The sequence below is a fragment of the Pavona decussata genome, unplaced genomic scaffold (assembly GCF_977016875.1).
Source record: "Pavona decussata unplaced genomic scaffold, jaPavDecu1.1 SCAFFOLD_9, whole genome shotgun sequence".
In the NCBI taxonomy this organism is placed as follows: domain Eukaryota; kingdom Metazoa; phylum Cnidaria; class Anthozoa; order Scleractinia; family Agariciidae; genus Pavona; species Pavona decussata.
Window position 1 is genome coordinate 3,917,826 of NW_028145432.1, and position 12,175 is coordinate 3,930,000.

Genomic DNA, 12,175 nt, shown 5'->3' on the forward strand with positions numbered 1-12,175 from the left:
CTGGTCGAAAAACTGTCTGTCATTAGAGCAAGATTAATTATAACACCCAAAACCGCTGCTAGGCGTCACAATCAACAATGCTGCGCTGTTTCTAATTTCGACTTTATTGTTTGATGAACCAATGCAACTAAAAAACAATTGAAATCTGGAGTTAATATCACAAAACATTTATGGGAGAACAACCTGACGCTGTTGAGATAATTGTTATTCTTTACAACCGTTAAATGTTCAAGCAAACATGGCCTGCCTGCGGGCTACGAATAGTTTTTTTTATTTTGTGGTATTTCGTTTGTTTGTTTGTTTTTCCTTTCTGTGTGTGTCGCCTTGAGATTTTTTCCCTTGTTATTTGCAGTTTGTTTTTTAAGCCGGAACCCAATTTAACTCCATCAGCTTAAAAGGCCTTCTGACATTAACATTTTGACTTTTCAATAAATAAATTCATGAAGAAGTCAAAAGGATTTTCCTTATGTCGCACTATTTTGTTTTAGTTTGTTCTTTTAACGTTTTAAAAAACTATGCGATTTAAGTTCTAGCAGTTACTTATAAATAGGACATTTCGTCTACTGCGACCTATCAACAACTGTTACAACCCAAAATTGAACATTTTTTATGAAAAGCGTTCCAAACGGAGGTAAAAGATTTAAACATTTTAAAGAGAAAAATAGAGAATCCAGGTAAAACCGTATAGCCTTTGATAAATCTGACTTTTGCTTTTGGCAAAAAGGGTGGCTTCTGGATGCTCTAGTAATAGCCCTCTTGCTGAATTCTTTTTGTCTGTATCTTTTTTTTGTTTGTTTTTTTTTTTGTTGTTGTTGTTGTTGTTGTTTTTTGTTGTTGTTGTTGTTGTTGTTTTGTTTTTTTTTGTTCTTGTTGTTTTTTTTTGTTTTGTTGGTTTCTTTTTTGTTTCCTGTTGTTTCTTGTTTGTTCCTCTGTTTGTTTTTTCTTTTTTGTGGAAGCTTTGTAGCTTTCACAGGCGTCTCAAGCTGTATTTGCTTTTCATTCAGCTATTCCTCTCAACATTTTGCAATTGCCAAACTTAACAGGATTTTTCCGTATTAGGCCTTTTTCAAACTCTACGTTCAGCGCAGCAAAGGTGTACTAGTTACAAAATGCTGTTGTTATCTTAACTCAAGCTTTCTTCTAGAGCGTTGTTTGGAGCTAACAACGTAAACAAATACGGCAGAGGGTAATATTTTCCAATTTTCCCCCAAAAGTTTGCTTTCTTCGTTTTTCTAACTGGAAATACCAGATAGAAGATGGATTAATAACCATTGCTACACAACATACTTGAGTTGTGTACTGTGGTTTTTGAGTGTCGTAAAACAAGAGTCAAATTACTTCACCAATCACAAAAGATATCAACAATCCAATGAACCAATCAGAAGTGGGAGCAAATGAGTTCTCCTTGGTTGAGAAAATGGCGCGAATTTGGCAAACTAATTAAAGGAGCATAGTAAAGCAGAACCAAAACAAACGCGAAAATTACTTTCGACACGACGCAATTTAAAACCATGTTGTTGCCCTAGCCGGTTTAATGGGACTAAAACTTTTAAATAGGCTCACCTGGGGGGATTAATGAGATAATATGGTCTTAAATTTTACTTTGATTGTGCAACCTTTGATTCCTGTTACTTTCTTCGATTTTCGTTTTTAAGTCCCAATATGTTTGAGCATCATGAGCCGCATTCCATAATGTTCTTTCTATTCTTTGTTGTTATTCTTGCAGTTGTTTTAGTTATCATTTTGAAAGTAGGTAGCGGTTTTCTATAACATCTAACTAATTAACTTACCAATTTCGTAAACTCACAATGATCTCTAACCATGTAATAGAGTCCTTTGATCCGTTCGGGACTTAAGCGTTTAGACGACTCTGGCGTGGACAACCTGGCAAATTTAATGTCTTTCTTATGTAATTTGCTATATTGAGAACTGATAGTTCATGGGTACACTTATTTACGACAAAATCTATTCAATCCACTCTGCTGACAATAGCCCACGCCACCCAGACTCACCTACAATTAAAGCCTGGAAGGTTGCCGCAGAACCAAAAAATACATAAATTAACTGTGCTTTAAATGGTCGGCTATATCACGATCCTATCTTTTCTAAAAAATTAAAACAGAAAACTTAGTCTATTTAATGACTACTGAGAAAATTTTACCTGCGTCAAAGAAAAATACTGTGTGTAAACTAACCCTGGAAATACCCACAGCCGATGAAAAGAATGAGAAAATTCCATTCTCAGCCATAAATGAGTATGGTGGAGTAATTTCCGAGGCCACATTTAGGCTTGACAAAATAGGGAAGAGGGGGTATTTGGCAAAACATTGTGTCATCATGGGATAGTCAACGGAATTCATTACAAACACTTGCTCACTTGTTCCAAAATAAAATACGCTTGCTTCAATAACGGCAGCTTCGTTTTCAAGTAGACGTGATTCAAGTGGTTCCCCTCTTTTGTTATTCAATTTTCTATTTATTTATTTATTTATTTATTTATTTATTTATTTATTTATTTATTTATTTATTTATTTATTTATTTATTTATTTATTCGTAGTAGCCTCTGATTCATTTGTGACTAAACAGTGATTATTTTTTACACTTTTCCATGTGACAAAATGCGTTAGAGAACTTTTCTTTTTCCAAGCACTGCAAACATAAAAATTTGCATTAACCGAAAATGGCCTGCCCGAGTTCATGTGCAAGAATCTGTCAAGCTAAAAGCGTCACGTTCTGGCTGCCTTTCGAAGTGTTCTGATTTCATATTTTCCGTTTATTTTTTATTTTGCTTGAGGATGTCGCACGGGGTGTAATGGGTTAAGCGAGGTCGTTTCGTTCCTACATGCAAAAACAATTGTTCTTTTCAATCTCCGAGATAAAAGGCTTTAGGATTAATAACATCGTTTGATTCCGGCTGGGTAAATATTTTTCTATTATTCACCCTTCATTTCAGGGAATAATTTTTAATTGGTGCACCCAAAATAAATAAACATATCCTTTTCATTTTTCTTGTGTATTTTGTTCCTGTTGTCCATGTCTGTCTGATCCTGGATCAGTTTGCGGTGTTATTCCGCATTCCAAAATAACATCTAAAAGAACTAGGTGCAGGAATAAAACAATCAATAGTAAACAATATTTTATTGAAATTAAAATGAAACAAGCAGTGTAGAACGACTAGTGCGCAGCGACAAATAATTTATCATCATATCTTTGATTTGCTAATATACTTCATAAAGGTACCGTCATGAAAATACTATAAATTTGGTCTCTGTACGTTAATCAAGTCTTTGTTAAGCATTGAGGTCGTGAGAAAGCATTGGTTACTTTAACTAAGAATAAGTGCAACCGACAATTTAATACCGGGAAATATCTTGGACGGTCGGTAAACAACGAAATTACTCCCATCGTCTGGTATTTTTCCTACATAATATTGGTTGGCTTTTTTTCATAAGATCACAAGTCCACAGCGTCTCAAACGATGAAATGGCTTGGTAAGAGTTTCCGTGGGATAACGACAAACACCGGTGTTTTTAAAAAGGTTAAAGGTATCTACGGAAATTCGTTAGCTAGTTATAGTGCTGGCCTTGTTCCAATAAAATGCAAGGAAGATAAGGAATTGGTGACTGTCTCAACTCGAAAACTAAAGATTTAGATCTTGTAACACCCACAATTCCGCTAAAAACATTTGAATTTAATATCATACAAACAGGCAAACAAACAGATCTATTTATAGAACAAAGCTCTGTCCACCTTTGGAAGAAGTATTCAAGTTTATGGCAAATTCGAGAAATCCCTGCATATTTGACCCAAAACTGCGTGGAGACAATCCATAGTCATTAACAAATAACGAAGAGTTTTATTTTCTTACCTCCACATCTATAAGTATGGCCATAATGATAGCCTACATATTGATATATACGAAAGCGTAACTTACTGAAGTATACACCACTGGATTCTTCTTAGGTGAACTTATTTTAGGATTTCATAAAGTGTGAAAATCCTTGACAACCGTTTAAAAGCTTTTCCTGACCGCTTAATAGAAATAGAAGACTGTCAATTTGTATTGACTAGACGAATTGATATATGCAGCTGTGAAACATTTTTCCTTATATATTCCTCAGTATAATAAAGTTTTGCGCGTAGGAGAAATAAATATCAAAACCGACCTTTGCCGTCCGCATGAACAATAATCAATTTGACAGAACACTGCACTAACTCTCGTCTGTAGATAAAGAGTTCCCTTTAAGCTGCGATAAATGCATTAACTTTATAGTTGAAAAAAGTATTTTGAAAGATAAATAACCTGGCGTACTGTTTAACACATACTTTGCAAGATATTTGGCGGGGAATTGGATATAACACAGACTGGGAGCAATCGGTTGAATTTGTGAATTTGAGTCATTATTGTACAAACTCTCAGCGATAAACATGAAGTAAGAGAACAGATAATAGTGTACAAAATCAGAAACAAGCTACAGTTTATAATGTTATGGCTATTGTGTAGCTGGGGAATCAAAATTTCGCTGATCGACCACTCTGGGAACGTAGACGAACTTCTGACACAAGCGTTGGGCAATAAATTGCACCGACCTTAGAGATAAATATAAATTAATTGCAGAACAGATTATAATGTACATAATCAGAACTGAAACAATCGACAAATTCTACTCTTTTACGTATAGTGTGGATAGGATATAAAAAATTTTCCACTAAAAGAAACGTAGATGAACTAATAACTCAATCTGAACTTGGCAGTATATGCACCCATGTATCCGTACAAAATACAACATACGGCAGTCGTCTTGAACTAAGTTAATCTATAAAGCAAAAGCATCTTTAAATTCGGTGGTCGAAAACACCGGCACAGCGCAATGCTGTGGCAAAACCCTGAACGGATTAACAAGCGACTCAACACAAATGTTCTGGCAAAAAGGGTTCGTGCCGTGCATTGCGAGTAAGACATGTTCCATTTCTTCATGGGAGCGGCTTGAGGATGCACTCGCTTCATCTTCTGTTTCCTTTTTCCACTTTGTTCGCCGATTTTGAAACCAGGTTTTGACTTGAGTTTCTGTAAGGTTTACCTCTAAAGCAAGCTCAGCTTTCTTGTCCTCCGTTATCTAACGATGTTTGGCGAATTCCGTCTCCATGGTTTGAATTTGATGTGGTGAAAACAGTGGACGCTGCTTCTTCTTTCGCATAGGACGCCTTTTCTTCTTGGGAAAGATTCCTAAGTAAGGAAGCAATGAGCTTATAAGATGAATCGTATAATTTTATCTAAACTGTTGAGTTGATGGAGAGTTCTGATAATTCTTTTATCAAATTGAAGGGATGGCAAAACAACTGTCGTCGCCTTTTCTACGGTATTCTGTTTGATAACACATGGAAAGTTGAAATTTTAAATAAATGCCTTTCTGGTTGTTAAAAGATTGAACAAGATCTTTAAAAATCTCAGTCTTTGGTATAATTAAGAGAATAAAGATTAACCATCAAAATTAACAGCTTTGTTCTACCTAGTGGAAGACAAATATCGCAACCCTGCTTTGTTTTCAACTAATCGAAGTTCACTCAAGCAATTTCCTTCCCTATTTTCCGTAAATTTGTCCCAGCGAAGGATCCCAGAACCATTGCTGAAAATACAGAATGGTTTCTTCACAACAGAATTTTAATCTCTTGCAGCTTTTGAAGCTCGGTGTAGTTTCCAATCTCTTTCTCTAGAAAAAAACTGAATCACTGTAGGTTAGTGAATGTACTGAAACCTTTACTTATTAGTTTCGCGAGAAGAACTATTGCATTCAAACGTCGTTAAAGCAACGAAAATAGCTTTAGTAGTTGTCTGAATTTGGGTTTTAAGTTTAATTTTTCCTTCTCAACAGTTCATAAATCAATCTGAACACCATACTAATAATAGTCAGTTTATTCTAGTCGCAAGCGAACAAAACAAAAAAGGAAAAGTAGATAGCCACTTAGTTCTCGTTTCTGTGTGTTGCCGAAGGCATGATATGGACATCGAAGAATAACAACTTTGTATGATACGTGAAACTAACTTTAAATTCACGTACCTATTTGAAAATCTGTGGTTCATAAAAGGGAACGTTCCACAACCCCAATGATGAGCACATGACATGAAACCGAAATCGTAGCGATTCATTAGTCCAGTGCATGGTACATTGTCTCCAGGATTATGTGCAATGGGACGAACTACACGAGGAACAAGCGGGAAAGCGCTAGGGCAACTCTCAGCTGGTGAACTGCTACTTGAAGATGATGCACATTTTTCGGCACTGTCTTCTCGGAGATCCAATATTCGTTTGATTGAAAACGAGCTGCTTGTTCCACAACTTGGAAGATTGACATGACGTAAAGACGAAAAAGTGCCACCTCTTGACGCCATCTTTTTAGCATAATGTGGTTACCTTAGGTGTGTGAAACAGGGTCTCTTCTTTGGAGAGACTGGCCGCCGATTCTTTGTGACGTTGCGCCTGTCATTTACAACCTACCAATCACCGTCCATGTAAATAGACGGCGATTGGCAGTTCTACTCTAATCATTGAAGAATGTCGCCACTGGCCTTTTCATTCAGATATTTTTTTCCCGAGGGTAACATCTCTTTAAAAAAGATCATGCGTCAATGGAAAGTCTGAAGCTTTTGACTATTTTGAGCTTTATTGAGTTAAATTCTGTCAGTTAAATGTCAGTCAAAATCTTGCGTCTGTGGTTTGGTTGTCTTTTATTTCGATGATGTTTTGAGAGATGACTCTAGGTCGACTTATGAAGACTTATGGCGTCGAGAGGTGGCACTTTTTCGTCTTTACATCATGTCAATCTTCCAAGTTGTGGACCAAGCAGCTCGTTTTCAATCAAACGAATATTAGATCTCCCAGAAGACAGTGCCGAAAAATGTGCATCATCTTCAATTTGCACCTTCCAATTATTAAGAACTAAATTTTATCCAACATAGTATTAAAAGACGTTGTGGTGAAATGGTTAACATCATGTACAAAATCCACAATAACCTGACTCCAGACGCTATGTCAGCTATTATTAAGAACAATGATAACATCAAGCGATATCAACTTAGTAAGAAACTGAAAATTAATGTCCCAACTACATGAGGAACTCTGTAGCTCGTAGAGGAGCAATAGTTTGGAACACGTTGGTTCCTCAACTCAATGAAGATATAGACAATGTTAAGAAATATGCGATTATGGCAAGACGGTCAAAGACTCTGCTACACCTAGATTTCGACTGTATCTCCCCTCAAACATTAACCAGAAGGGAGGAAGATTTTAAGTATAATTAGTGTTAATAATTAGTCGATACTAGAGTACCACCTTGTACTTTGGAATTTTAAGCTTTTATCGTTTTAGACTTGTATGTAGTAAGTAGCTATATGATTTTAGCTGGTGTATATCGTATTTATTTTCTAATTCATTAGTTATCTTATTTAATTATTTAGACACGACCCCACAAGCGAAGCGTCGCTTTAATACCTATCGTGTATAAATAAAGATTATTGATGGATTAAAGATTATTGACCATTGGGCACGCACGTTCTAATTCTAATTCTAATTCTAATTCTAATTAGTGAAGTCTTGGACAATTGTCTGCAATGGGGAGAAGTGATATAAGTAAAAGACAACATAATGACACCTTTCTGACATTACCGACGTTCCAGAAGGTCTTCATACCGTCATGCTCATATTTATTAAAACATGCTAAAACTATTAAAGGGAATAGCTTTAAGGAGCAGTCGAATTCACTGTCCAGTTTTTACGCATTTTTCAGTTTAGGACCTCAATATGTATTACGACAAAAGCATTTCTTGTGTGATCTCAGTTCAATTCTGTTTGCACTAGTGCCACAGCAGGGTCACACTAAAATTTACTCAGGGAATTGTTGATTGACTGTCAGCTTTATATGCTTTTGTTATTACTATTAACCTAATAATTATTTTTTGACCTGTATAAACTGGCTCAAATTCTTTGTCGGCTCCATTTCCTTTAGCTTTTCCTACATTGGGTGTCACTCTTTGTAGAAGGTCGATAAGTTGTCCTGGAAACAAAAGAAAAAGAGAATGGTTGTAATTTAAACAATGTTCGTAGGGTATTTAAGGTAACCGAATCCCTCGGAGAAATGATCACTAAAGGTTGAAATCCAGTTGGGCTTGTTGTTGTGTAGTTCGGTTAAGTAATGTTGTCAATAAATATGTATGGGTTGGTGATGTAACAAAAGACAATTGTTGGTGGTTTTTAGAATTGGCCAATATTTACCTTAATTTCCGAGGAACAGACGCAGATGGTCGTTATTTTCTACACACAATGTTGACAGTGTGATTGGTGTGAATGGTGGAGACTTTTGTCACGTACAATGGAGGCATTTGGTATTCGCGTCGAAGTCTTGATTCAGTCAAGCAAAAAAATTTAGATGGCCATGAGAGTGTTCGAAGAGGATCTCATTGCTACATCATCTACCAACTCGTTAAAGCCGCGCTTGAAGCTGATGTAGGTCAGTCCTCTGTTGTTGCAACTCTAAAAGCTGTTAAGAGGTTAGACTTAACAATTAAAAGTTGGTATTTTGACTTTCGGCTTCTTCATCAGGAATCTGGGTGTTTGTTTCGAGAGATTTTTCGCCGAGGAAAGGAAGAAACATTGTTTGACATCAAAATGCTCCTTCTTTCATATATTCTACCATTTCTACTGCGGTAGCATTCTTGTGGCCAGTTGAAAAAGTTAATCGCACCCCTCCTTATGTATCATTTATTTAGTGGGTGGTATATCTGTTAGCCTACAGCCTTTTTGGAAGACGAAACGGCCAGCGATCCGTTTGAGAAAAATTTTTCTAAGACTGTCAGCGCATGTATCTCCCTCGTTTCTATATAAAGAAATCGATGCTGATTTAGCCCAGATAAATCATTGTTAACTGACAGTGTACTCTTTCCTTCTTTGCGAGATCAAGATAGTTCAATTACGAATTTTAAGACAAAATTTGGAATGCAATGCTGTATGAGCACAGAAAATATGTCCTTATGTCGTCATACACGGTTTTTTCTTCCGAACGCCAATGCATTGTAGTTGATCAAAGCATGCCACTCATAAAGGTCAAGAATTTGATCCTATTTTTTTCCGCTACAATCCAGCGGTTACTTCTACTCAACCAATTCAACTACAGAAGAGAAAAAAACAGAAGAGAAAAAACACGAACCACACTAATAACCATGAACCACTGTTAATTAGACGTTACAAGATCATTATTGAAAAACCAGGATAAACCATGAGGCGTATATAAAGATGGGGATCAACGATTGCCGAATTACATGGGTTGCCTGTAGCGATTCAGATACTTTTCAGTCCATCGAAAGGCTCCACTGCTGAGCAGAAAAAATAATTTACAATCTTCCCGAACTTGTTAAATTGTCTTCCCTACTCTGCGTTAATAAGGTAGATTTGCGTAAAATTAAAAAAAAAAAAAAAAAAAAAGCATTTCATAACAAGTTATCCATATCTTTATGTGAGGATATTCCTGTCAGAAGGGACAGTACTCCATCTATCCGAGCATCGCACTGGCTGGTGATACCACGATTCAATACTCGACCTTCTATAGGGGTCTGGATTTACGGAACGACATGACCTCTTGAACCGAATCACTGGAATCCCATTTTACTATTGGTCAATAACGGGAGCAATATGAGTTTACCTAGTGCCAACGCTAGCAACGTAAGTAGAAGGTAATGAGTGTGCATAAGGGCAACCTAAGATACTCATGGAAACTAATTAAAGAAATAATAAACAAAAACAAATTTAAAATGGAATTACCAGATTACTGGAATAAAAATGACTCACTGATCACTGATCCAGTTGAAATAAGTAATAAATTTAATGAATACTTCATCAATGTTGGACTGAAGCTAATTAAAAAAAATTCATGACAACAATGTAAAATTCACTAAATTCATAGGAGGGAGATCTGTGACTCTATCTTTTTAGATGCAGTCACAGAAAAAGAAGTAGAAAATGAAATTGGTACTTTAAATGGTAAGAAGTCTTGTGGACATGATGAAATACCACCCAGACTTGTGAACGAAATCTCTAAACATATTGTAAAACCATTAACATACAATTATAATCAGTATCTTCTCACTGGAGTTTAGGCAAATAGTAAGGAGGAATTTTCAAATTATAGACCAATTTCTGTCCTCCCATGTTTTAGTAAAATTCTAGAAAAAAATTATGTACAAAAGAGTACTTAAATATTTGGACAAACACAACCTGTTATTTCAGAATCAATATAGTTTTCGCAAAAAACATTCAACCAACTTAGCCACTATAGAGCTTACAACTAAGATATTACAGTCAATAGATAACAATGAATACACAATTGGAATATTTTTAGTTCTTGCAAAAGCATTTGACACAGTGAACCATGAAATATTACTTGGAAAATTTGAACATGATGGAATAACAGGAATTGTTCGTGAGTGGTTCAGAAATTGCCTATCAAACAGAAAGCAGATAGTTAAATACAATTAAAGAAAACAGAAAGCTTAACAATCAAGTGTGGTGTGCCTTAGGGGTGTGTTTTGGGACCTCTCCTTTTCCTTATATATATGAATGATATTGGAAAGTCAGGCCCGTAGCAGGGGGAGGGGCAGGGGGGGCTTGAGCCCCTCCAGAATTTTTGGAAGTTAAAAAACAATGTACTAAAAATATAAAGTTAAAACAAAAAAAAAATATGCACTGATCAATCAGTCTTAAACTCTGGGCTGAAAGTGCCTTTTCGCAACCTTCAATAATCTGTTTACTACAGTAACTGTCAGTTTCCTTCGCTAACAGTTTGTTTTTATATACAAAAACAACAAAGGCACTCCTACGGTACCTTGTGAATCGGAAAAAAGAACCAAAATGGATTAAAATCAACCAATTTCAAGCAGTGAAAGCTGTTGAAATAAACTGACATCCGCTCATTGATAGCAATATAAATGCCCTTAGTTTATAACAATTTAGTGTTCACGCGTTGTCAAAAGCCACACAAGCATGTCCTCTCAAGAGCCAGGGAAAAAAATTATCCTGCAGTTGGATTCTTACTGCCCGATTCCAAATTTAAAATGTGAAAGAAAAATCTGTCGCCGGTTTGCTTATGTCCTCCTTCAAACGTGAAATTAGGAAATTTCATGTGGTAGTCTGCGTAAAAGAAACGGCGAAGAAATGTACCAAAAAGTGTGATGCAGGTGCAAAGTTATTGTTTTGCTTACTAAATCTACTGCTTTATTGATGTTCTCATTGCATTTTAAACTGCCTAATCGGTCTGTTTTTTGAGTGACCGGCCGGGGGGGGGGGGAGAGTAGTTTTGTTTGACCATTTTTTGCTGGGCCCCTCCAGTTGTTTTAGCCTTGCTACGAGCCTGAAAGTGCTCAGAGATCTTGTCAATTACTCTATTTGCTAATAAGCTTTCTTTAAATATCAAGAAAAACTCATTCTTTTTTTTTTAAATCCAGAGGGAGGAAATTAAATCAAAATGTTTCAATTCAAATAAACGACCAAGCAATTGAACAAGTAAAATACACAAAATTTCTGGGTTTATACATCGATGATGAGCTCACATGGAAATATCATCTTGACCATGTTGCAACTAAAATATCAAAAATGACAGGTATAATGGCAAAGGCAAGACATAACTTATCACTAAAAACTTTGCAGACAATTTACGACACCATGGTTTACCCGTACTTAACATATTGTAATATCATTTGGACGAGTACCTTTCCAACCAGGCTCAAGCCAATATTTATGATACAAAAAAAGATAGTTAAGTTCATGAGGTTTGCAAATTACAAAGATAAATCTAGGCCACTATTCCCATCATTAAAGATTCTAAATATATATGAGTTAATTATATACTTAATGGCACGTTTTATGTACTCATACTTTAATGATAAACTACCAAGTTATTTTACGAATTATTATAAATTAAATGAAAGGTGACGTAGTTACAATACTCGAACAGCCTCAAACATATATATTGATTATAAAAGAAAAAATTATGGGAAATTTTCATTAAAATTTAGGGGGGCTCGAATTTGGAACAAATTACATAGGGACCTGAAAATTTTTAAATAATATACGCAATTTAAAAAATCAATGAGAGTTTTTGTGTTAAATCATGTGAATTCCGAGCTAG

At 35.7% G+C, this 12,175-nt stretch overlaps 1 protein-coding gene across 1 annotated transcript in view; it reads right to left on the reverse strand.

Annotated features, from left to right (window-relative positions):
- Positions 1-4,937: 4,937 nt before the first annotated feature.
- Positions 4,938-12,175, reverse strand: part of LOC146488639 (T-cell leukemia homeobox protein 1-like) — a 16,991-nt gene continuing 9,753 nt past the window's right edge. Inside the window, exon 2 of the mRNA XM_085119054.1 lies at positions 4,938-5,228. Within this exon, the coding sequence (XP_084975180.1) occupies positions 5,119-5,228 (110 nt within the window). The 3' untranslated portion in view covers positions 4,938-5,118. The remainder of the gene's footprint in view (positions 5,229-12,175) is intronic.